Source organism: Gobio gobio, assembly GCF_949357685.1.
Source record: "Gobio gobio genome assembly, chromosome: 16".
Classification (NCBI taxonomy): domain Eukaryota; kingdom Metazoa; phylum Chordata; class Actinopteri; order Cypriniformes; family Gobionidae; genus Gobio; species Gobio gobio.
Window position 1 is genome coordinate 20,000,582 of NC_137109.1, and position 27,614 is coordinate 20,028,195.

General features: G+C 40.1%; 2 protein-coding genes across 3 annotated transcripts; one reads left to right on the forward strand and one right to left on the reverse strand.

The window, feature by feature from the left end:
• Nucleotides 1-1,848: 1,848 nt before the first annotated feature.
• Nucleotides 1,849-13,345, reverse strand: ppp2r2cb (protein phosphatase 2, regulatory subunit B, gamma b). Its single transcript, XM_079838698.1, has 10 exons — nt 12,911-13,345; nt 12,397-12,495; nt 10,490-10,587; nt 9,520-9,661; nt 9,317-9,429; nt 9,069-9,246; nt 8,126-8,290; nt 7,544-7,713; nt 3,098-3,189; nt 1,849-2,985 (listed from the first exon to the last, which is right to left on the reverse strand). Exons 2-10 carry the CDS (start codon nt 12,452-12,454, stop codon nt 2,658-2,660), a joined length of 1,344 nt encoding a protein of 447 aa, XP_079694824.1. The 5' UTR covers nt 12,455-12,495; nt 12,911-13,345; the 3' UTR covers nt 1,849-2,657.
• A 6,096-nt stretch (nt 13,346-19,441) lies between these two features.
• On the forward strand, nt 19,442-25,513 carry LOC307139637 (uncharacterized protein). Of its 2 annotated transcripts, XM_079838684.1 has the most exons (8): nt 19,442-19,486; nt 21,758-21,853; nt 22,148-22,231; nt 22,310-22,366; nt 22,454-22,534; nt 22,736-22,834; nt 22,917-23,213; nt 24,411-25,513. In XM_079838684.1, exons 2-8 carry the CDS (start codon nt 21,758-21,760, stop codon nt 24,435-24,437), a joined length of 741 nt encoding a protein of 246 aa, XP_079694810.1. In that variant the 5' UTR covers nt 19,442-19,486; the 3' UTR covers nt 24,438-25,513. The 2 variants fall into 2 exon arrangements, with proteins under 2 accessions (XP_079694810.1, XP_079694809.1); XM_079838683.1 differs by lacking the exon at nt 19,442-19,486 and having other exon boundaries at nt 21,704-21,853.
• The last annotated feature ends 2,101 nt before the right edge of the window (nt 25,514-27,614 follow it).

Here is a 27,614-nt window from a genome sequence, read left to right on the forward strand (position 1 = left end):
ACACACACACTCGACGCATAGATAGAGCTCGTGTCAGTTTCCTGCTCACATCGAGTTCTCTTTTGCTCTTGAACAAACAATAACACAGAGGACTTTGAGTTTTCTCATATTAGGAGTCTTAAATTAGTTAAATAACGTCTTAAATGAACTTAAAGAGTTGTGAGGAAATGAGATGCGCGGGACAGCGCGTGAGATCCGCGGCTGTTCTTAAAGTGACAGGAGCACTGATGATGATGTCATTAATGTTCATCAAAGAACAACGGGAACAGAGACAATTTTAGCTTTAATGTTGATTCATCTATATTTAATTTATTATTTATGCAGTTAAGAAAGATAACTATTACATTTCTGTATATGTGTAACAGGGAAGGCCATGGGTAAATATAACATTTATTATTTTGGGTTTATGTAAAGATTGTTTTAAGTTCACTTAAATTAAAAGTAGTTTTTTTTAAAGCCTAATAAATGTTGAAATTGGGAGCTTTCAGTTATACTGTAATGTAAGTTCATTAATGTTTCATAGACACTTTAGTATCAGTGATACTGGCCTTCATTCATAAAAATATGACAATACAACACATATTTAAAATATGCTGCCTTTAAATTGTTTATACATTAATTTGGAGAGTAACTGAAATTATTACAATATCAAAATATTAAAAACGTAAAATATTAAAAACTTGCGATTAATCGCGATTAATTACAGAAAAAAGTGTGATTAATTAGTTAATTTTTTTTAATCGATGCCCACCACTAATATATATATATATTTATTATTATTATTATTATATATATATTTTTTTTTTGGTGCAAAATGTTTTTTTTTTAATTATAAATGAACCTCAAGAAACAAAAACAAAAAAATCCATGTCATGACCCCTTTAAAGTCGGCATTCAATTCACCTCAATTCAATTGATCTTATGTTTAATTTTCCATAACTCTAAAATAATTTCATTTTCCGGTGAAATGACAGATTTCTCTCTGATGACATACCCAGGAATTTCCAATCATTTAGTGGCTTAAACCCCACCCCTTTCTACAATCGACCACAAACTCGCATTTAGATCTGCCTCTATTCAGTCGACATTGGACCAAAGTGTAAGTTAGCCGATTTTCCACTCGCTTGTATAGTTACAGTGTCGTAGTATATGCAAATGCACAATGCTTACTGTTTCTCTGTTACCTGGACTGAGAAATTCACGATTCACATTTATTTGTATGCTAAAGTCTGACTGACAGCTCCAGGGCTTTTGTGAAAACTAGAGATTGTACTTCTGCATCTTTGTATCCCAGCCCACAGACAGTCGGATCGACTACAACGCATTGGATCCACTGGAAACAGAAAATAACGTCCCGATAAACATTTACTCTTTGAATTCATGTACCCGGGAACAATACAAGTCGACACCATTTTGACTAATGTTTGCTAAGTATTTCCTACTCAAGCAAGTCAGTATTTGACTCTGGTCAAACCTATTCAATAAGAGCAGACTAGGAGTGGCCTTGGATGGCAACATGCTGCTCTTTTCTTACGAAAAATAAGTATACTTCAAGTTCATTTAATAAAGTATACTTAAGTAAAGCTCGACTACCAAGTTTAAAATAAGATTAATAAAGTAAAGTTTTTGTCAGTAGTGAATTACTACCCCTTTAAGGTTTGCTGAAAATGGTCTTGTAACTGAGCTAATTTTGAAAACGCAGAAACGCTATGACGTTTAAGAGACACTGAAGAGCTACTGTATGTGTTTTCATATTGTGCGGAAAAGAGCAGCTAGCCAGAGCAGCATGAACATCCCGCTGAATTTCTCTTTTTGTGTTCCACAGAAGGAAGAAAATCAAACAGATTTGGAATGACAAATGGTGAGATTTTCTTTTTCATTTTTGGCTGAGCTATTTCTTCAACACATCAAATAAAATCATCCAACCAGTGCAGTAGCTAGCAAATGCCTGTAAGTATGCGGTCAAAAGCGTTGAATTGGGAATGTTCTTTACACATTGAGATGGGGGGTGGTGATGACTCAGCATTGAAACTGATCCCTGCACATGCTGTTTTCCTTCCAGCAATGTCTCTCAGCAGACCTCCATAATTCCTGCATCCTGTCCTCTGCTTGTTCTGGATTTCGTTTTGGTGAGTTTTGCCATTGAACATAGGAAGAGGCCTTAGAGAGTCCCTGAGCAGTTTGTCAAACCAACGAAAACGGAAGAAAACTCAAGCCTGAGAGGAAGAAAGAACAGACACATAATTCTACACAAGCACTGCAGAGCGTTATAAAGCATTGTAAAGGCTCTGATTCGCTTACAATCATCATTTTTAAATAAGCCCTGTTCATGAGCAAACAGCTTTGTAAACATGCATGTGCGATCTGTATGTTCCAGGGTAGCTGAACATTATCTAACCCCAGTGTTCATACTGCATGCCATGCTATAGCACTGAATCTGAGCGACACATTCTCATTCAGGACCACAGTTATAGTTTCTGTTATTCAATTGTTGGGGTTATATATGGTAATAGTTTTTTTAGATTGTTCTGATTCTGGTGACACTGAATGCAGATGGGAAATGTGATAAAGGCCAATCGAGTGGATCAAATCTAGCATGTGTTTTGTGCCACAGGAGCGTGTAACTTTACAGAAGAACGTAGAGTCAGCTTTTGGTGTCATTTGGGAGGTGCACTTTGTATTTCCGGTGTGTTGTGATGTCCGTTGGACATCAGCCTGTCCTGAAAAATGTAAAGGTTGTTGCTGGCAGCAATGGCGATGATGTTTTCTTTGGGATGCCAGGCGGTGTGGAGGATTTTCTTCCTGAAGTCCAGACTGTCCACGCTGACGTCCGTCTCTTTCCGTTTCTTCCCCACACACACGCGGCGCGGCTGCAGGACGGCACGCCGCTTACACATCTCCCTACTGGCCTCCAGAGTCACGTCGCGCCGACTCGCCCGGTCAAACATTCGGAAGTAGTTGTTGTAAGCCCCCGTCATTATCACGCTGCAGAGGAAGAGAGGGATTGAGAGGGAACAGATGCACAGCAGCTGGATCCGCTCGAGTTATATTTCAGAGGTCAAAGGTGATGGTGTAAGGGTTATGGTTAGGGCCTCACCTGTCCGTTCCATTCCAAGCACATTCAAACTTGTCAAAAATACAATCGCTTTCATACAAAGAGCACAGTTTGGTTCGCAAGTAGTCGTGGACCTAAAAAGACAAGCAAAAGGAGATTGGAGATAGGTTAGTCATGTTTATTGCATGATAAATGCAGTGAGGCTTCATGATATATAAACATATAAAAAGATGGATTGTTGCTTTATAGGTTTTGCCTTTTCTTCGATAGAGAATTAAAAGCATTTTAAAGGTCGCACCTCATTGATGTGCTTTTTGTCCAATCACGTCAAGATGTTTGATGGAGCTGCCCTGTCCCTTTCCTGAAGATTTATTTAGATCTATGTCTATCATGATAACTCTCTGAAGTGTTTGGCATGGTAATGGATACGACAGTGTTAATATATTTGGTCTTGGCGGAATAGATCTGCTACTGTGAGCATGCCGCTGCTGTACAAATAGCATATATGAAATTACCCACTGCAGATCTATACAGGTGGAGCTGGGGAAGGTGGAGGGTAACTCTGAAAGTGTGCTGCAAACTGCTACAGCAAACACTGACAAACTATTTAAATGCTGAGCACGCTGTTTTTCACTTTGGAGCCAAACGTAGTGGCTCGACCTGCAGTGATGGTACAGCAACTGTGGCGACGGGACGTACGTCTCCGTTCCCTCCTTCAGGGAACGAGGGTTACCATACGTAACCGAGACGTTCCCATTCAGTCGGTCACGTTCGACGTACGTCGGACGTACCGACGAATTGGGATCCCCTATGGAAAACGCCATAGTTACTACCACTTCCACTTCCACTTCCCCGATCTGATGCGGGTGGGTAGGTTCACGCAGGGAGAGTCAAAGCTGCTGTTCCGCAAGACCCACTCAGCTGACTGTATTGGATAACTCTGGGAAAGCGTGCCTGTGAAGGCAGCTGCGGAAGCCACATCATGCCCAGAGGGAGTTAACATGTGGAGAATACACGTATGGGCTGGCCGTGGGCAGCACAACATAAGGAAGTCCCAGGGGTGGCCCCAGCCACTTAGGAGGGAGACAACACGTACCTGGGACGGCAGAGGAGCTCTGCCGAGGGAAAGACACGGGCTCGCCGTAGGGAGCCGTACCGTGGAAGAATACACATATGGGACCGCCGTAGGGGTCCCTACATATGGAACCCAGCCTAACACAAGTTCCACCAATGCATACGAGTGTTAGACCTGGCGTCGAACGCTCCGCCACGTCCGACTGCCGTGGGTTGCGGAGGACTCAACAGGGTTCGCCGATCCGGGGAACTCGACTGGAGCAGAATAAGCGCACGCATCCGTCTACCATAGGGGAGGGAATGGCGCAGCAAGCCGACACTAGAACAGGCATTTCGTTGTTACTGACTATGGGAAGTGAGCACAGGAAGATACCGGCTCTACACGGAGGCTATAGAATCTAGCGAACGTGTTAGGTGTCGCCCAGCCCGCAGCTCTACAAATATCTGTCAGCGAGGCGCCACGAGCCAGCGCCCAGGAAGAGGCAACACCCCTAGTGGAGTGGGCTCTTAACCCGAGCGGGCAGGGCACGTCTTGGGACTGATAAGCCAAGACGATGGCATCCACTATCCAGTGGGCCATCCTCTGCTTGGAGACAGCCTTTCCCTTCTGCTGTCCTCTGTAACAGACGAAGAGCTGCTCTGAGGTCCTGAAGCTTTGCGTTCTGTCCACGTAAGTCCGGAGAGCATGGACGGGACAGATAAGCCAAGACGATGGCATCCACTATCCAGTGGGCCATCCTCTGCTTGGAGACAGCCTTTCCCTTCTGCTGTCCTCCGTAACAGACGAAGAGCTGCTCTGAGGTCCTGAAGCTTTGCGTTCTGTCCACGTAAGTCCGGAGAGCATGGACGGGACAGAGAAAAGCTAGGGCTGGGTCTGCCTCCTCCGAAGGCAGCGCTTGCAGGCTCACCACTTGGTCCCGGAAGGGTGTAGTGGAAACCTTGGGCACGTATCTCTGGAAACTCCATGTCTGGTCCCTGGACGGGACTCATGATCACATGATCACATGAGAGTTACCGGGCCCGAATTCCAGGCACGATTCGTCGACCGAAAATGCCTGCAGGTCCCCTACCCTCTTGATGGAGGCCAACGCAATCAGGAGTATAGTCTTTAACGACAGGATTTTCAAGCGCAAGAAGGCTCACTGGGGGAAGCGCATACTTGCGTTCTTCCCGGGGCCAGCTGTGGGCCAGGGCATCCGACCCGAGGGTCCCCTCGGTCAAGGAATAAAACCACTGACAGTGGGTCGTCTCTGGGGAGGCAAACAGGTCTACCTGTGCGGCCCCGAAACGACTCCAGATTAGCTGGACCGCCTGGGGATGGAGTCGCCATTCTCCCGGAAGTACCTGCTGACGTGACAGCTCGTCGGCCGCACGATTGAGCAGGCCCGGAATGTGAACGGCACCCCGGCGCTACGTCATATTCTCGCGCATGCGTCGTGGAGGCACACGCGGAAGGCAATAACAAGCTGGATAAAGGTGTTATTTTGATTTTTTTTTGCGCACAAAAACTATTGTCGTCGCATCGTAAGATTATTGTAGAGTCACTGTGGTGAGATGGACTTTGTAATGACATTTTAAGTGCCTTTTATCGGTCTTGGGAGTATAAGTGTACTGAATGCCAATGGAGGCCGAACTGAAGCCTTTCTCAGCCACCAGCTTTCAACAAAAATATCTTCATTTGTGTTCCGAATATGAACGGAGGTCTTACGGGTCTCGAACGACATAAGGGTGAGTAATTAATGACAGAATTTTCATTTTTGGGTGAACTAACCCTTTAAAGCAGGATGTACAGGGATGTAGTCCAAACTGGCCGTTCGCTGTAGGCTTTGAAAGGGAACTTCTGTTAAATAAAATATCTCGCTTGGCATTGAACTTTGAGCTTTATAATTTTACTTGTATTATATATGCTCTAACAGCAACATTACACACTAACTAATGTTTGAAAAATGGGATCACGAAGAACGGGACCTTTAAATAAGGCTTATACATAACAGAGTATTAAGGTTTCCATGACAGAGTTCAAGATAAATCTTTTCATTACTACTGGAGCTGCCAGTTTGCTATTTTTTTAAATGATTATTAAACAGCAAGGACAAACTATGCAAAAGCAGCAGCCCTTCCGGCGCACTCAGTGTCCGAATTCACTCACTTGTTTTCATTCACTTCTTCAAGTGGACTATATTAGTGGAGTAATGTAGGGAATAGTGAATGAGGATATAGGGGGCGATTTCGAAAACAGCCTTGGCATTTTTATATTATATAGTCCTCTAGGGTAAATTTACTTAATTTTACATTTTACAAGACTTTATATAGGAAGACGGTGCATTCCGATTACTTATGAATGGGAGAAAGTGCAACACCTAATATGGCGAATAAGCCCCGCCTTTTAAATGAATGAGCCAATCGTTGATTAGTAAAGTCCTCCTCACTGCAGCTGCAGTCAGAAGCTCCAGTTGCTATAGAAACAGGCAGCGTTCTGAGACGTGTTTTTAGGATTGTGCATTAGCTTTGTCGAGGATTATTAGAAACCACATTTAAGAGACCGGTGTTTTCAGATTTCAAACATGAAATTTAATCGTAAGTTTGGCGAACAGTTTTGAAGAATTTGATGTTTCCCCATTCAAAGAGATAGGAGCTTGCATGTCCACGAGGCGTTTCAAAGATGGCCACCGAGTGAAATTACTATAGGAAAGTGTTATTTTGAATAAGTTTGAGTAATTTTGTTGTGCTTTTAGTTATTTTTTATTCAGCTTTATTTTTATCTGTCATTTTAGTACTATTTTATTTCAATCAGTTGCCAAGGTAACATTTCTAATCTATCTATCTATCTATCTATCTATCTATCTATCTATCTATCTATCTATCTATCTATCTATTTATCTATTTATCTATCTATCTATCTATCTATCTATCTATCTATCTATCTATCTATCTATCTATCTATCTATCTATCTATCTATCTATCTATCTATCTATCTATCTATCTATCTATCTATCTATCTATCTATCTATCTATATATATATATATATATATATATATATGATCTACTCTTAATAAAAAGGGTAGACAACAGATAAACTGTAAACACAAACAAACATTTATTTTTTATTTTTTATTTTTTTTTTATTTTTTTTTGGCTTTAATGCAATAGCTATATAAAAGTGAGTTTCTCTTTATAAGATCATGCTTACTTTTTTTTTTTTTTACTTACAGGAAGGAGTCTCAAAATGAAAACCACTGTTAATACCATTGTATACTACCATATCCTACCATTGTATATGTCCAAAACACTATTGCTATGCTATGTTTGTGTTAGTGTGGACAAAACATTAGCTTCATGTGCACTAAGAGGCTTGGATCCCTTGCTGTGAGTTGTTTGTGTATATGTTTGAGTGAGTGAGTAGGTGAGAGACCTGGTATGTTTCCACAGGTTTATTTTCCATGTTGAGGTCCCAGACTTTAACGGTGAGGTAATCTCTAGTGAGTAGGTAGCGGCCGCTGTGACTGAACTTCACATCTGACACAGAGGAAACAATCTCTGAGAAGAACGATCGGTGGGCTGGATCCACTGACTCTTCAAACACTATAATAGAGTGTGCACACATTGTTAACATAGATTACTCAAACCATCTGAGTGTAAACAAGCATCACCTTACAGTAATGGCAAATTGAGTTTCGAATCTGAAAGTTTAAGTAGCTACTACAGGAAATCTTGAGTTCAATTTAATTTCACCTAAAAAAAACCCCACTTTTAATAGGCTTCTATTAGGTGACTTGGTGGATTTGTTCCTACAGTAGATCAACATCCCTGTAAGTCTTGAAACAACATTACTGCCAACAGGAAGATTTTAATGGCTTAGGACTTAAATAATTTCTTCTGATTTCAGGAGTAGTTTCTGGTTTGGTTGACAGGAATGCTTTTGTTTCAAGACCAACAGAATATGTAAAAAATGTTGCACTTAGCAGTATCATCTTGCATTATATGGGTGGCTTACATTTAGCATGTTGGTCGCAGAGCGCGCGAGCTCTCATGTCACAGAGCCGTGTGGTTCCTGTGCTGCTGCTGAAGGCCAGCAGGTGGCAGTGGTGAGGGTGAAACTCTGACACAGTGATCACCTCACTGAGGTCCTCCATGTTTTCCGGCTTTAAATCTACAATATCTGACAGAAACTCACTAAGGAAACCTGACAAAACTGAGGTTTTATACCATCACTAATTCATAGCAACATTTCTAACAGTAATTACTAACAAAAAGTCCCTCAGCAAAATGCTTTCTTTTGGATTGCACCAGCCGTTTGCAAGTTCTTGCTTGAACTGGAAGGACACACTAACTACTAGCTAGTTTGTTACTAACTCTGTACTTTATTCAGTTGCACCATTTGTTCTTTAATGGGTTAAAATGTTAATGAGTGTAAATGTCAACGTTATCATGTATGTCTAAAAGTTTGAAGTCTGTCAGGTCAAACATGAGTTTATTGATGTAATTCAGTCCATCTGTTTTCGTTCAACCGTTACTCCTGCTGGAGGTTTATGTAAATATTTAGATTATAAATAGCTACCTAACACTTACGTTTAACGGTGCAACGCAAAAAAATAAAAAATGCTTAAGTTGTAACTTACTGAACTTTTATGTAAGTTGTAACTTACTGAACTTTTACGTCATAACTAGGCTAAGTTGTAACTCACTGAACTTATACATCATAACTAGGCTAAGTTATAACTTCTGCACAGCTGATGCAACTGGCTCCTGCTGAAAAGATTGATCACCATGTTGTTTGGTGGCCAGAAACATGAAAACATGCAGCTGCATATAGCAACACCCTGGTAACCACTAAGAAAACACTAACATCACATTTTCAAAATCTAGTTTAGCTTAAATGGCACAATAACACAACCCCATATCTCTATCTCTGTGCAGTTCTCAGATGATGAGGATACTGAAGCTGCGGTCTGTGATGCTGAGATGCCACAGGTTAATTCTCAGGTCATCAGCTGACAGGTATGTCTCACAGTCGCTGTTAACACTGATGGAGTTGATGTGATATGCATGTGCGTTAGCAAAAACACGGCGGGGGGACGCCTCAACCAGCAGATCCATCGGCCGCAGGACAGGGACCTACACCAGCAGAAACTCGCATCAGGCCATGAGAAGACACAGAAAAGCAGAAAGGAGATATAGCACACACCTGTAGAGTGGTGACTGTTGAGAGGTCCTTCAGTCTGCCTTCCTCATCTCTGAGATTATAGCCTTCTGCTCGCTTGTCTCTCTCACTCACCTTCCACAGCTTTACGGTCTTATCTGACAAGAAACACAACAGGTATGTTATTCTTGAAGATTCATCATCACTGTGTTTTGGCATTGTGTGACATAAAGCGTTTTAGCGGTTACCATTAGTGCTGAGGAGGAAGTGGGCAGGGTTATGTGGAGGCAGCCAGCGAATCTTATTGATTTTCTCCTCAATCTCCAAACTTTTCAGGTAATCAAACTCAGGCTCATGACTCTGAAATGTACTATAAACATTATATTCGCCCTAAAAGAGAGAGGTAGAGGGACAAGAAGATGATAAAGTTATTTGCACGTATGAATTATGAACATTGCTTCCTGTGTTAAAGGGATCATGAACTGGGTTTTTTTATACTGTTGTCTGAGGTCAACTTATGACGTTCGCGTGGTTTTTACATTCAAAAACATCATAATGAATAAGTAATAGGCTATATTTTCTACCCTGGTTTTGAGCCTAGCTCCTGGAACGCTCTATGATTGGATAACAGTTTTGCATATTATACTGAGCTTCCCCTATCCCGTGAGTACACGTGGGGAATTGTTTTGAACTGGAATGGTTCGCTTCCCCAGGGCTTGAAAAATGTCTTTAATCAAACAAACACAATGATTTATCTCTCATCCACCCACAATTAATTGGAATGTTATTTTTTATTACTTTTTATTAGGCCAGATCGGTGGATATAACTGTGAACCATGCATCACTAACACACACACAAGCCAAGTGTGTGCATAAGCAAACTTCACTGCAGACAAATCAGCATGTTCAGAACGAATGTGTTTATAAAATAAAGTGTTGCCAAAAATACTAGTTATTTTGCAGGGGTGTATAGAACATTTTGTCCAATAAAATGATCTCTAGAATGAGATTGTCTCCTTCCACGACATTATAAAAACCACCTGCCTTCAACTCACAATAGCAAGAAAATCATGGTGTTACTGTGATGTAAACTAATACCTATTGACTTTAAAAATGCAACTACAGTGCTTCAAAATGTCCCAACCCAACTTCCTGTTTCAATAGGATGTTGTTCAAAAGTGGTAACATAAAAAGTGTGTTTGTCAGAGATATCTCTACCTGTGGTTCTCTCTGAAAGATGACAACCCTCCCACCCTTATCACCCGTGGCCAAGAACTCTCCAGTCTGGTTGAACTCCACCGTAGAGATGACATCCGCTGAAACACAGACACGATTGAAATAGAAACAGATTGGAGGTGAATCAAAATATCGTTTGGTTGATTTGAGAAAGGAATCACATTTTACACAGGCCTCTATTTATTGTAATTTGCCGTCAATAAATCTGCAGACCTGCTCAGTCAAATATCAGAAGTTAAAGATTCAAACAGAGTCAAACATTGCTTTTCCAAAGTAAACTGTTTCTATTTCAATATTTGTATTTGAATACGGATCCAAAAAAAAAAGTTTTAATGCCAAGGTTTGCACATTCACTATATACACCAATACAAAGGTTGAAAAGTGTCTCTGTCTAGTTAAAGGGTTAGTTCACCCAAACATGAAAATTCTGTCATTAATTACTCACCCTCATGCCATACCAACCCCGTAAGACCTTCAGAACACAAATGAAGATATTTTTGATCAAATCCGAGAGGTTTCTGAACCCCACATAGACAGCAATTTAATTAACACTTTCAAGGCCCAGAAAGGCAGTTAAGACATAGTTAAAATAGTCCATGTGTCTCCAGTGGTTCAATAATGAGATGAGAATGTGATTAGAATAAAAAACAAAAATAATGACTTTATTCAACAATTTCTTCTCTTCTGTGTGATGCTGACGCAGGAGCCGGCCAATAGTGAGCGTTCTCAAACCCGGAAGCACTGCACTGTATTTACTACATCAACAGCGTCAGAGACTGACACGGAAAAGAAGAAATGGTTGAATAATTTTTTATTTTTTTGTGCACAAAAAGTATTCTTTTTGCTTTATTACATTTAAGGTTGAACCAGTGTAGTCACATGAACTATTTTAACCATGTCTTTACTACCTTTCTGGACCTTGAAAGTGGTAATACCATTGCAGAAAGCTCCGGATTTGTGTTCCGGGTTTTTCAATGACATGAGATTGAGGAATTAATGACAGAATTTTCGTTTTTGGGTGAACTAACCCTTTAAAATTCTCATCAAAAGTTTGGACCCTTTTTATTATGACTAATTTCCACATTATAAAATATTGGGGAAGTCATCAAAACTATGAAATAACACAAATGGAAATATGATGTAGTAGCCAAAATTATCTTATATTTGAGCTTTTCTGTCGAGATTCCAGTTCTGCACACCAGGGTTATTATTAAAAAAAATTGAAATAAACATTACATTTAAAAAAACAAAAAAACAAACATTATTTCATCTAGTTGCCAAGGTAACATTTACATTTTTTATTTTTCATTTAATTTAAATGCTAGATATTTAAAGTGTGCCTAGCACTTTAGCACAATCAAATATACTTCAGTATATCTTTATTTGGACCTCAGCGCTATTTCTGGATAACTATAATGCATTGAGTACAAAATTGGCAGACTTTATATACTTAGTACTTAGCATAAAATAAATGTATTTCAAATACATTTGATGCATAAATACATTTATTTTCTTCACTAGGGATGTTTAAAAAAAATAACAAAACCTAATAAAAAACATTAACTAAAATTAAAATGAAAACACAAAATCTAAAAAAAATGTTTTAACTATTAATAAAAACTATGATAGTATCTCAGTGATACTAATATGGTGTGCACTCATTCTTTCAAAAACTTCACAAGGTGCATTATGGGATGCTTATAAACACCATTGAAGTAGTTCCCACTTGTTGACTGCTTCATATAAAGACATTTATCATTGTCTACAAAATCAATTCAAGTATTTCAGCAAAGCCTTTATGAGTGATAAACATAAGTGTGTCGAAACTTTTGACTGGTAGTGTAGATCCATTAGAGTTTGTAGTGGGGTGTGTGTGTGTGTGTGTGTACCCTCTGTGTACTCTGGCTCCAAGGCTGCGAGGTCTGAACAGAGAACCGGGCTCAGCATTCTGGGACGGAACCAAGGGCTGGGCTGCAGCTCTACCAATCCTGCAAAGAGGCGGAGTTTCAAGATGAGGGTTAAAATGTGAGTAGAAGGGTTTAGAACGTGCTACCGGTGTTTTAATGTCTGCCAGAGCAATTCCAGAGGCTGATATTCAAACATGCAGGTCACATGAGCGGAGCAGAGATCTACACAATGGTTTTGATGTGCTGAAACGGGCCTAGATTTGAGATTAGTGGATGTAATCTTGTTCTACATCAATATAAACAACAGATTATCAGGGGAGGAAATCCCAGATCTGCCACACATATACATAAACATCTCCATCTGCTCTAAAAGCATTCAATGAGATGTAGTTTGAAGGGGATCACATGGCTCACTTTTGCTTGTAAACATTCAGACAGCAAAACAAGATTGAAAATTGAAATGAAAAACAAGACGTTCATTGAAAAACACTCTTACCTTCTGTCACATCGCTGTGCTATCAGTCACGTTCAGATACTGATATATTCATTTAGTTCCATTGCCGAGTTGGTGTGTACAAAAGGTGTCTGTGAAGGTGTGTGTGTGTTTGATGAAGGAGCAACACGCCATCCATTTTTCATCCATCAGCATCAAGGTCTGCTGCAAAGCGTCATGGGGTATACGAGGGGTAAGTCCATGCGAAGAGACTGCTGACTCTCTACAGAATCTGATCTCCACAAAAAAGATGGGATCTCAGATGGGATGCACCTCCACCCAGAGGACTCTTCCGGTCAATTCATTCCTGTTGGGTTTTCCTGAAATCAGAGGTAAACACATGACAGCTGGACTTGTGCGTAGGCATACTGATGTTTGTGCAAAAGAATGAAGGAGGGGTAAACATTCTGTCTATTCTGCTGCATAGACTCCTCCTCCAAAGCATATCACAGAGAGGGAGACACAAAGATGCTGAGTGACATGCACTCGTCCAATCAGGCCACTGGTCAGGGAGCTGTGGCCAATGGGAGAGCAGCTCAGCATCACAGTGAGCAGCAACCCCCCACTACAGCCTCATACTGATACAGCTACAAGAGCGGTTGCCTGGTAACCGCATCTGTCCGGGAGAGCAGAGCACGAGTCTGCGAGGAAACATGAGGCATTGCAATGGTTACATAAAGATGTGAGAAACCTTACATGATACACTGAAAGTGCATTTAGGGGTACAATCGCTTGTCACTGGGGCAGTTCCCTTAAAAGGACGACTTTGTACCTTATCTACTTCCAAAAGGGGCATTTTAATAATAATATTTCAAGCATTACAACTCTTGAAATTTTAGCACGTGTCAGTGTTAATGTATTTGGTATTGGTTAACAGGATCTGCTACACTGATGCTGCTGCAGAGCAAGCATGGACTTGCTACTGCTAATAAATAAACAGACACGCTGCTGTGAAAATGTAAGGCCCTGTTTACACCTGGTATTAAGATGCGTTTTGGTCGATTGGATCACAAGTAGACACTTTCCGTTTAAACCTGGTGTTTAATCCATCTCTTTTGTCCACTTTCAACCACTTTTGTCCTGATTTCTTCGAGGGCAGGGTCTATGGGCGGGTAAATATATGGACTTTTTCAGATCTTTCGATCCAATTGACAAGATAAAACAGAGGTGACGGAAAAACATATTCGTTTCTGCTCTGACAGCCGCAAAACCAGACCACGTTGAACGCAAGTGTGCCGCATAAGTCCTGAAAAGGGAAGCCAAAATTCTTCAATCGCCCCCAGGTGGCTGGTCACAGTATAGAGGGTATGTATCGCCATCACTTTCCCACCGGAACACGCCCCCTCAGCCGGAACTAAAAGCGGCTTCATGGCTGGATTTAGTTGGGGAAAACGCGAGTAAAACAAACGGTTATCAGTTTAAACTAAAGATTGGACTTGATATGGTGTTACACCTTACAACTTTCCAAAGATCCAGTGATCCATGGATATTGACATGCAGCCAGGAATCGTGATTTCTTTACATTTATATGAGCCTGATTTCGATACATAAATATTTATCAATGTCAGTCATCACAATTTTGAATGCCGCATGTATATGCGGATATGGGCCTATGTGTTTAAGCGTGTATGTGGCTGCTTGTCAAGAATGAAAAAAAAAGTTTTATTCAAATTCTGAATATATTATAGGCCTATTAATAATTTTTTTATATCACCTTTATAATCACTAAAAGCTGTCACTCATTCAATGAACACGATCTCACACAGTTCCGTGACATTAAAGGTATAGTTCACCCAAAAATGAAAATTAGCCCATAATTTACTCACCCCCAAGTCAGGTGTATATGACATTCTTCTCTCAGACGAATAAAATGGAGTTATATTACAAAAGTCCAGGCTAATCCAAGCATTAGAATTTGATTCATAGTTGCTCTGTTTTTGAAGTCCATAAAAAGTGCATCTGTCCGTCAAATAACTGCTCCACGCGGCTCCGGGGTGTTAATAAAGGCCTTCTGAAGCGAATCGATGCGTTTGTGTAAGAAAAATATTCATATTTAAAACTTTATCAAGTAAACTTTCAACCGGCCGCCTTCCATGGAAAAGTGTTGAACGTTGAAGGTGAATCTCAAGATGCGTACGTGACGTCATGACGAGCGGACCTGGTCGCGTTAGTCTTTCGATCGGCAGGGGAACTTTCAACAATTTTTCCACAAATTGAACAGGGAAGGTGGTCGGTCAAACGTTTACTTGATAAAGTTTTAATATGGATATTTTTCTTACACAAAGACATCGATTCACTTCAGAAGGCCTTTATTAACACCCCATAGCTGAGTGGAGCAGTTATTTGATGGGCAGATGCACTTTTTATGGACTTCAAAAACAGAGCAACTATGAATCCAATTCTAATGCTTGGATTAGCCTGGACTTTTGTAATATAGCTCAGATTGTATTCGTCTGAAAGAAGAATGTCATATACACCTAGGATGACTTGAGGGTGAGTAAATTATGGGCTAATTTTCATTTTTGGGTGAACTATCCCTTTAATCAGTGAAGCTGACTACACAACGAATCTCTTATTTACATAATGTCTACAATTTGTTAGAGAGGATTTGCACGTGTGCAGAACTCAGCACTGGACAAAAACTCAAGCGGTGAGTAGATTCTAACTTCAACACCTGTGATTGTAGCCTGGTTTTACCAGACTCTCGTACATTTCATTTGTACATAGAGTCTGGCCACTCTCCATTGACAAGCGTTTACTTCCTTGAAGGCGGGTTCTCTGTTGAAGTTTAAAACTATTGGATCTGCCAAGAGTCACTCTGGATCTGCCTAACCAATCACTAACGTTTGGTCGTGACGTATATCACGCGCCGTTCGCCTTTGATTCTCACGTTAACTGAGCACACCACCTCAGTATCAGTGATAAAACCTTGTGCATTCGGATTGTTATTTATTCACGGTGGAGAGGAGAGTTTTGTGATCGGAACGCGCTGCTCTCGTGGTGCATATCTCGTGCAATCAATAACATGATTGTATGCTGTCAATAAAATGTCATATGCTTAGTATGATAAGAATAAATGCTGCCTTGAATAACAGCCCAATTCAAATGTTTACGTGCTTTTATTTTATTTTTTGAGCGGTGGTGAAATATTTTGCTCTTGTAAACACTTGCCAGTATTTAAAGAAATACAAGTCTAGAAATGCAAATTACAGCTCACGCAACCGTACAGTGCTCTGAGAGGGTCTATAAAGGATATAAACAGTGAGTTTTGAAGTGATATATTCTTGAAAACTCAGAGATGTGGATTCGGAGAGCAATTACATTACCACACGACCTTGGTGTTTGTCAAAAGCAGTCGATAATTCAGCCTGGGTTTTTCTCGCGGGTGGTGGGAGACGGACGGCTTCAGCAACTCCTTCACCACTAACGGAGCGAGCTGGAAAATACTTTTCCCGGACCACAACATCAGCAGTACAGCAGTGTTTGTTCTTGCTCCGTGTAACGGGAGTTCGTTTGTTCAGGGAAGAAGGAGGCGGGAACCGGCGAACGTTTAACAACTTTTAATCAAATAATAAACACAAAATTAAAGTAAAAGCGGCAGCCCCTCACGGACGACTGCCGCGCACAAACATAACAAAACCCTACTTAAAATCCAGGCCTAGTCCTCTCTCGTCCTTCACCGGTGTCGCTCGTCCTTATATGCCTCCGTGCTCCCTCATGAGAGGACTCGAGACCGGTGTGTCTCAATCACGCACACCGCTCTCGCTCGCTCGTCCACCTCGCCACACTCTTAACTTCTGGACATTCGTCAGCGCTGCCACACACTAGCATCTTTCACCGCCGCCATTACTGAACTACAACTCAAACTAGCGCATGACATCAACGTCATCGCTCTCAGCCACTCCCTCTGTTCGCTGATTGGACCGGTAAAAAATTGTTCGGGGGAAAACCTAAGCATACACCGCAGTCCCAGACGTAGTACTGAAGGAAAATGAAAATTGAGCGGAAGTACGAAGGAGGGCGGAGCCAGGCTACTGTGATTGGCCATTGCGTTCAAGAAATCAACAAACATGTCTGTGATTGGCTACATTACTCACCGAAGCGAAAACACGTTGGAAATGTAATCATTTGACGAGCGCAAATACAGATACGCACTGGATCTTTCGACAGCTCTTTTTCGATAATAATAAGCTATTATTATGAAGAAAACAGATCCTAGATCAGCAGTTATGGGCAGCTTTTCCCTCTAAAAGCAATCAGTAGCAGAAGCAGCAGGCGGCAGTGGTTTGAGTGAGAAAATTACATGCTACTATTAAGTCCGTCTCCCAAGGTCCGGAGGGGGGCGCAGGGATGTCCCCAACAGGGGACATTGGATATTAGGACATTGGCGGCTTCACTCACTTTTTTACAATGGAAGAGATAGAAGGTGCGCCTATCTTTTTTTTTTTTTTTTTTACAGGTTCAACACTGTGAGAGTGTGTTAGAAATTAGGAATGGTGAGAGAACTAGTGATGGGAGAAACAAAGCTTTTCAAAGTGATTCACTGTTTCGAAGCGGTCGAAACGCCACTTGCTGGTGACGCTTGCTGGCCAGAACAGTCTAAATGCAACAAAAACTGAGGCTAAACATGCATTAAAAACACCTTTTACTAACAAATGTTTGATTGAAAGTAAAATCTATCAAATGCAATTAACTAATCATCTCATAGGATTAAATATTAAGTGCCTGTGTAATACATTTTTAGTGATTATTTAGTTTGTTCCATGCATGGATCAGCTAAACAGTTCAATAAGAGAGTTTTAACTACTATTATTCCTTTTAATTGTACTAATGTCTCATTAAAAGATCTACAAATATATATTAATACATATATATATATTTACAAAAGTAAAACCCATAGAGACATGTTCAATGTTTCCGCATGATTCATGGTTCACAGAGATCATCGCCCACCAGCAGTGAACCATTGAAATCTTGAAACGTTTTGAAACATTTATGACGTAACAAAGCCTTGTTTACTGGAATCACATGACTTTGGCAGATTGATACACGCACCAAACCACTGATTCTAAAGCACCCATCACTAGAGAGAACACTATGCTTGGTACGTTTTTCATCTTCAAACTAAATTTGGGTCTCCAGCCGACAAATCCTGTCTTGCTAGCGTGCTTTCTATAATGTTTACATATGTCTACATATGCTACAGCTGCTTGAATAGACATAAACTATAAATCCCATAGCAGATCTGGCAGGTGGAGCTGGGGGAGTTGGAGGGTTTCCGAGTAAATCTAAGATCTACAACAAACACTAAATCAGACCGTTTAAATGTTGAGTAAGCAATCTCATTGGCTGTAGGATGGCTTATCAGTTTACAGACATGTGGTAATGATGTGATTGCTTGCAGATTGCACCACATCCTCTTGCACCACTTTTTGAAGAATTCATCTTCCAGAATCTGACAGTAAGTTTTGAGAGTTCATTTTAGTCCATCCTGAAGTCCGTTTTGCAGAGATGGACTAAAAATTAACTCCCAAAACTTACTGCCAGATTCTGGAAGATGAATTCTTCAGAAAGTGGTGCAAGAGGATGTGGTGCTGGTCCTTCAAGAGTCACTCTCAACCTATCTGTCCATAAAGCCTATAAAAAACAGTCTTCATGTATTTTACAACACTTCAGCTTGTGATTCTTATTTCGTGGGGGTCATTTTTTAGGATTCTTTACCCAATTTAAGTCTCTGAGATCCTGACTCCTTGCACTTCTGGAGACTCCAGTTAGGTTGCAGCTCTGGAAAATGGTGGCGCTGGAGACTAAAGGGTTCCTGATGGTTTCACACTTAATTCTTCACCTTAATTCTTAATTATTTTGCAGTTAACAGATGTCTTTTCTCCGCCACATGTTTTTGTCTGACCCTGCTGACCCAATGAGCATTTCACTGCATTGTCTAGAATTGCACTAGTATTGCATCCTTCTCATGGGCATTTAATAATTTTAAATAATTAAATAATAATTTTTAAAAAGTTAAATCTCTTTTTTGGCTCAATTTATCTGTAAAAGAAAACATGCCTAATAATTCTGCACACCTGAATATAACGTGTTTTTCATTTCCAGCCTTCATGAACAATTATATATCACTTATACATTATTAAATATTAAATTAATAGTAGTTGTTAGGATTACTGTGGTTTGGAATTGGTCAAATGTGCCTGGAAAAAAAATATGATCAGAAAATCAATGTGCCTGATAATTCTGCACACGGTGTATATAGTCTGTTAACATACTGCTTTTATAGATTTTGATCATTTGCATCATCCTGTAATGCTTCATAATGACTATAGATGAAATGGCGTGTTGTACTGATGGCATACTGATATTTCACAATTGATGTGAGTAAAAAAACATACAGAAAAACATGTTAAATATATTTTTTGTGTTGTGTTTGTTGTGATGTTTTAGACCACTGCATGAGTTTCACCTTTCACTCACTGCCTGGGGGAGGAGTCTATTTTCACACAGATAATAGCTGTCTGAAAGTGAAAATGAAAATAGGAAGACCAAAGAGAGGAGCGACACCAACATTAGGTAAAGCATGCAATCTCTCAATATTTTGTTTCCTTTACATACCACTTAAGAGGGTATAGAATGATATTTGAGCACTATTCATCTTAAACAATAGTTATAAAGATGGTATTGGGTTGGCAGAGGAACTAGAAATGAAGTGAGGTTTATTATATGTGATGTATTCAGGATTGAAACACCACTACTGTGTGTTGCTTAGAGGGGGAATGGTCGATTCTGTGCATATAGTCTTTGATTCAGCTTTGATTGGAACTGAAGCGAAGGCAAAGCAGCCTGCTACAAATATAGGGACTGAACTGATACATTTACACTAAATATACATAAAATCATTATTATACTGTATAACTGTGAAATACTGAAAGTTGGCTAAAAAACATACCTTAAGTGCCATGTGGAGACTCAAATCAGTGAATCTTTTTGTAATCTGTTAATTTACAAGAAAATACCATCTGAATGAACTGATTTACTAGGACGGATAAGACTTTCCAAAGTTACAATTGAGAATGAGGACTGTTTAGGAAGAGCCGACCCACTACAATGAATCAAGACTTTCCATGCTTCATAAGACAGAGAGAAGTAAGGTCAGGATGAAGAGAGAGCTGAGAATTGTTGTTTACTGCTTGGTAGTAAACTAAAAGGCCTACAAATGTGAGCTTGTTACTGGAAGTCTTTGGTTTAATTCAAAGACTTTATATAGGAAGACGGTGCACTCCGATTACTTACGAATAAGCCCCGCCTTCTAAATAAAAGAGCCAATCGTTGATTAGTAAAGTCATCGTGTCCCTGCAGCTGCCATTAGAAGCTCCGGTTGCTATAGAAACAGGCAGTGTTCTGAGACACACGTTTAGGACGGCGTATGCGCATTAGCTTTGTCCAGGCTGAAAAATGCAGTTTATTTGTCATGATTCGAGCGTTTGAGACCGTTTTTGTCAGATTTCATTGGTGATTTCAAACATGAAATTTAATCTTAAGCTTGGCGATGTATCTTAATCGTAAGCTTTGAATGTTTCACTTGCAAGCCCGAGAGGTGTTTCAAAGATGGCCGCCGAGTGTAATGACTTGTCTTAAAGAGACTTTGTTTAATTTCCCTGTCATCCATTTATTTTGCAGAAAGAAATAATCTCTCAAAAAGTGAGTCAAATCCGCACAATGGGCCTCATTCATGAAACATTCGTAAATATATGAGCAAATTCGGAGTAATTTGCGTGTAATATAGACCTTTACGAAAACTCTCCTCCAGATTCACAAACGCTTCGTATACCATGGATTTGGTAGTTAAACGTGTGTATATTAATGAATTCCAAACATTCGTAAATAGGACGCGCGTGCACGCTCATTCATAATTAGCATAATCCTCGCACATTGCATCAAAAGGCAATTTCGTCAGTTTGCCTAAATTAGAACACAGAACGTTCAATTGTGTTACGCACCATTTACACGTGGTAGGGAGCAGGTGTACATTTCTTTCGTATCAACTAACATTTTGAAAATACAAACATTTTCGTGAATCCGAAAATTTACTTCAGAGCGGCTTTACGAACGATTTACACACAAATTCGTTCTGCTCGTGTTTCATGAATGAGGCACATTGTGAATGAATTATGTGCGTGGATCAGCGACGATGCCTTACACTGCATTGAATGTCATCGTGACTCTTGAGAACCAAGCAGATTCGTTACAGGTGCGAAATAATGTAGACTTTATAAACCATATGTGCACAGCTATTTTGCCAGGGCTTATTTTGCCAGATCATTAGTAGGCCTATATTCTGGTAGTGTGGTTTGGGTGGGCCAGCACCAACTAGACTTGTGGCACTGACCCTGGTTTAACTATGGGCACTTTTGGCCCTGGGGACTGTAAACTCAAAACACACTTCTCTAGTTCTAATGTGAAATAAGTTCAAATCTGGTTTAGTAAAAATGAACCCCTGGGACATAGAAGCATCCAAAGTTAAACATGCACTTACTCTATATTTAACTTCAGTATTGTAGTGTCTAAATTACAGCTCTGCTGATAATCAGACCAGCACCCTTTGATCACGTGAAACTGGTTAACTACAAGCCGTCACTGTGATTGACAGAATAATGTCGCACGCCTCGACATACTTTCACTCCATAGTAACTCTTTCACATTGTTGGAAAGCAACTCTTCAGGTAAATCTTGATTCCTAGCTTTAAGAATGAAAGCGTGATCAGTGAGGCTTGGTTTCCAGGCACTAAGATTTGGATTATAAGAAAGAGAAGACGTGTAAAGATACTCTCTGTGTGTTTAAAGATGCCAAAACCCGCTGATGTGATGATGACCTCGGCAGTATACCAGCAGCAGAATGATGTCTTCCAGTTCCTGAAGATCAAGCCAATGGCTTTGGGGGTAAAACACACTTCTCACATTCTGGGGTTTTTGTTAGTTTGTGTGTTCTTATTTTCCTGTGTTTCGTTTCAGTTTCCTTTGTTATTCTGGTTCACTTGGGTCTTGTTTAAGTCCTCCTTTACCTTTGTATTTAAAAACCTCTGTTCTCTGTCAAGTTTTGTCTTTAATGTTTGATTGTAAAGCTGTTGCGTTCTTGCCTTGCCTAAAATAAATGAACCTACATATAGATCCAAATCTCCTCGCCTGTTTATTTGTGAATTAACAGGCATTATATCTAACGTTTTTCTTTCACAGATATTGGAAATCTTGATAGCATTATTAGGACTCTGTTTGACAATCTGGAATTCTACGCTTTTTCTTCTCTGGCCACCAATTGTTGTAAGTCAATCATTTCAATATCAGTACAACATTATGCAATGAACAAATACTGAATTCTGTTCCATTTCTATTCTGTAGTTCATCATAATTGGAGCTCTAACAGTCTTGGCTGCACACACATGTAGACCGCGTCTGGTTAGTGTCAACTTTACTGCCTTGAGAAGAAAAATAACCCTTCATAATATGGCATAAGGGGAATTTTATGTTTTTTTTGTCTTGTAGGTAAAGTCTTCACAAATATTCAGCTTTATAAATTTTGCAGTAGCTGTTTTCTCAATCCGCTGTCACTTTTATTTCACTTGGGTAAGTGGTTACATAAAGTATTTGTCTAAATTAAAATGATTGACTCTAAATTCTTAGATGAGAGTGCTTATATATTGTGATGCTGATAGTCTATACATAGCAGTAAACTAATCCACCCTTTGTACTGTTTAGATAGATATAACAACCGGTTTTTAATTCATATTCATATTTGAGTTTCATCTGTCTTTATTATTCACTCAGGGTGTGTCCTGCTTTCTCCTAATGGCATGTGATATTTTGATCCTCCTCTTCTCTGTTGCTGTTGCGGCAACCTTCTGTCCCTGTTGTTGCAAACCAAAGGTAAATCCTCAAGAGCTTAAAACATTTATCTCAAGAAACCAAATCTGATGAAATAATAAATGTGATGTTGGTTCTCTCTTAGTCAAGACCTGTCATGGTCAGTTATATGAATACGGATTTGCCTGTCAACCATATTGTGCTAATGGGCCAGCCGGACTCCTCTGCAATGGCGCAGTCCGTTAGTTCAGTCATGTACGTGCTGCCAGCAGCAGACGGCCAAGTCACACCTGCACTTCTGCCAAATTGGGGTCCTGTCTCATATACATCTCCACCAAACTACAGTCCAGTACCAACTACACCTCCACCAACCTACGACCAAGCTGCACTTCTACCAAACAACCACAGTCCAGTCCCAAATGCACCTCCACCAGCATATGAGGTAATTATGAGCATTTGAGCAAAGGCCCGTTCACACCAAGAACAATAACTATATTAGTGTCCACACCAATGCTAAGTGCGCAATGCAGTTTTGTAAAGCAACTTTTTAAAGCAGGAGCGATTCTGATTGGCTCAATGTTTTTGTCGTTCATCAGCTAGCGAATTGTTCTGAAGGTGATTGCCTATGACATTGTTTCTCTGTGCCGTTATCATTATAGTTGCGGTATAGATTATATAGATTACATTATAGATACTCTGATTATATTTAGAATGATAACTTTATTGTTAATGTTATAGTTATCGTCCTTGGTCTAAATGGGCTTTAAAGGCATAGTTCACCCAAAAAGGAAAATCACCCCATCATGATTTACTCACCTTAAAGTCATCCTAGGTTTATATGACTTTTTTCTTTCAGACGAATACAATCGTAGTTATGTAAAAAAATGTCTTGGCTCTTCCAGCCTTTATAATGCCAGCGAATGGGAGATTTTGAAGCCCAAAAAAGTGCATCCATACATCATAAAAGTAATCCACACGGCCAGTGCCGCTGCTCCCACCATGCGCATCACGCGCTGCGCGTTGGGCACCAAGTGCTGAGGGGGCGCCAAAGACCCATCCACCCCCACACGCCATTCTGAAGTGAAGCCATGCATTTGTGGGAAAAAAATATCCGTATTTAAATTGTCATAAACTAAAATGACTAGCTTCCGACAGACGGCCGTACGCATAAATTTGCGGTGGAAGAGTAACCCCTGACCCGACGCATGACGTATTGACAAACACAAAAACACAAGCAAAACAAAAAAACGGTCATGAATTAGAGTCTAAAACAAGAATTTATAAAGAGAAATTTTGAAATAAGAGAAGAGGGGCTTGAGTTTGTTGCCCAGCCCTATTAGTTCGAACCGCGAGAGGCGCCAAAGCTTGCGCTACTCGCTTGAATTATCCAGGACATTTTTTTTATATAACTCTGATTGTGTGAAACAAGAATGTAATTTACACCTTGGAATGCTTGAGGGTGAGTAAATCATGGGCTAATTTTCCTTTTTTGGGTGAACTGTCCCTTTAACTGTAGGAAATCAGAAAATAAATGTATAATGATTTACACCTTCAAATCCTATAAATAATTTTTAATCATATTTGCTTGTTACCCTATTGTAATTGCTCAGCTCTGATACAGTGTGTTCTTCAATTACAGTATGAAGATTTACAGGCCAGAAGATGAACTAGATCGCAGACGCAAATATGGGGACATTTGATGTTTACACAATATATGGCATTGAATTATGGTGAAAGAAAAAACAAAAATTGGGCTTCATTTATGAAACTTTCATGAGCAAATTCTGAGTAATTTGCGCGTAAAATGGACCTTTTTTACGAAAACTCTCCTCCAGATTCACAAACGCTTCATATACCACGGATTTAGTTAAACATGTATATATTAATGAATTCCAAACATTCGTAAATAGGATGCGCGTGCACGCTCATTCATAATTAGCATAACCCCCGCCCATGCAAATGACGAGGGCCAGGAACGCTGTGGAAACTTCTGGAATTCCTTCTAAGGTTTGGCTCCAGTATTTTGCATAAATGCTAAAGAGACTAATTGGCCATATGCTTAGCAATAAATATTCAATTATCGTGTGTCCACCTAAGCATTTTTAGCCGTCCAAGAAACGCCTGGTGCTCTTCTGAAAACGGCCAGCTGGTGGTGCTTGAAAGCGCTTTGCAAGGGCAGCGTTTTTCCAGCTGAGATACTTTGGTTGCTATGATAAAGAATATCCATGGCAGTAATGGGTTAATGGTATCTAAATTTGAAGAATATTACTGAATATAAAAAATTCAGTAAAAAGCAGTATTAACTTTGTGTAGTTTTTGCCCCGCCCCTCCCCCACCGTGATTGGATGGCCTGGTAAAAAGTGACTATTACCCAACGTTGAACAGTAAATAAATAAAAGATGGGGCAAATCAACTCTTGAAATATTATTATGGCACATAGTGCATCAAAATGCAATGTCATCAGTTTGCCTAAATTAGAACACAGAACTTTTAATTGTTTTACACACCATTTACACGTGGTAGGGAGCAGGTGTAACTTAAATTTTTTCCGTACCAACTAACATTTCGAAAATACGAACATTTTCGTGATTCCGAAAATTTACGTCAGAGCGGCTTTACGAACGATTTACACACAAATTCGTTCTGCTCGTGTTTTATGAATGAGGCCCAATGTGTTTATAAGTTTGTAAAACATTTGTAAATAATTATAATATTACAGTAATATAAATAAATTATTTATGCAAAACAAATCTGTGAATTCCTGTTTTAAATGCATTTTGTCACACAAAAATGATCAGTAATAAACCCAAGAGTCACTGATTAAAAAGAACTCCAATATATTTAACACACACACACACACACACACACACACACACACACACACACACACACACACACACACACACACACACACACACACACACACACACACACACACACACACACACACACACACACACACACACACTTTGCTTAATTATTAGTTGTTATTATTCCTAGTAACATTTTGCCCCATTAATACTGGGGTTGATTTTGTAGTCTTGGTCTTGAGACCTCATAAACGTGGCCTTGGCTAGGTTTTGGCTTCTGCTTTCAGAGAAGACTATGGTGAATTTCTAGTGAAGCAACAGTAGCATATTCTCATGACGCCATAAAACGCAAAGGTTCCTGTCCTCTTCAGTGTGCACTCAAAAAATGTTTCTAGCTATTTGCTCAGTTTATTAAAATAAAATAAGCTGAAACAACACAAATCTAGCAACACTAAATTAGTTTGATTCAGTTCCCACAGTCTACATATGGGTATCAGTTCGACCCCTCTCAAACAATGTTGGAACATGTATAGCCGCGTTTCCACCGAAATTACCCGGAACTATTTGTACCTAATTGGAACTTTTTCTCCCCCAGACCTGCTACTATCTGCGTTTCCACCACGGTCTAAAGTACCGGGAAGATTAGGCAAATTAATCCGGTGACGTGGGAATGCGCGCGACTGCTCCTCCCAGTCACCGACGGACAGTAATCACTTTTGCGCGATACTGTCTGCAACTATAACAAGTGGAGGAGATGCAAGCAGTGCTGCGTTTGCTGGTTATGTATACACATTACCAACACTGCTTATTTAAACGTGCACTTTCACCTGGTTTGACCATTTTAATGCAAAATGGGATGATGGGCTAGCCTGACGTCGTCATACTCAATTCTAGTCAGAATATGAGTCTGATACCGCTCCGTTGGGCTGTGATTATGGGGCGTGTTTCAACCGAACCAGGAAAGACCTCAATTGGATAGACCTACAACCAATCAGAGCAACGGAGCGACGCATAACGTTAGTTGTCAAATGTCAACAGAACTCAACTGCACTGTGTTGCCATGTCCGTGGGTTGAAGCGACCCCAATTATGTGATATACAGACCCAGGAATGCGAATTTTAGCAGGCAGCCCTGCCAAAATAACACATATTTTACCCCCCAAATGCCTTTTTTTCCCGGAGAACCCCCCCTGGAAATCTATTGGGCTTGTTTTTGGCTAGTTTTGAGGAACGTTAGCAATTGGGCGGGTTTTGTTGTAAAAACTTGGCAACCCTGTCTGCACGCACGCTGGAATAAGTAGCCTAACGTTAGAAGAACAATATGAGTGTAAACGATCTTTGCCGGTGTTGTAAAAAAATAATTTAAGGATACACAGAGTACTTACCAACACCATCATCATTTCTGAGAGAAATAGTAAAGGTGAATGCATATACGAACAAGTTCTCCTTTTAGGATTAGAACAAATTCAACCCAAGCGGCTTTTGATGACGTGGATGATTACGTTACTGTTTATCAGTGTTGCCAACTCTCGCGAGACAAATAAGCAACCGCAGCTTCAAAAACAAGCCCAAAACAAGCCCAATATTATTATATTATTTATTATTTATAATAAATAATTTTTTTATCAATAAATGAGCCTGCAACATATTAAACTGAAACCTCTCAGAGTTTGAAAAGCAAAAACAGATGTGATTTTATAAAAATCATCAAATTCCAATAAAGGACACACAATATCCTCCGATCAGCTGTGAACAGAAGAGGTTTGGAGAGTGAAGAGTGACATGGAGGCCAATTATGGTAACCCATAGTCGGAGTTAGTGCACACATATTAGGGGCAGTAAGTAGTGAACACACACACTACAAACCGTGAAAAAGACAAGCCCTGCATCTCATTGTGCACACTATCTGCCCTAAATAGTACTGACAATTACTAATGTCACACTATTTAGGATGGAAAGTGTGCACATTGGGACACAAGCACGTAGAGCGCTGCAATATAGCCACATATTTAAAATAAATTCGAACCATACCTA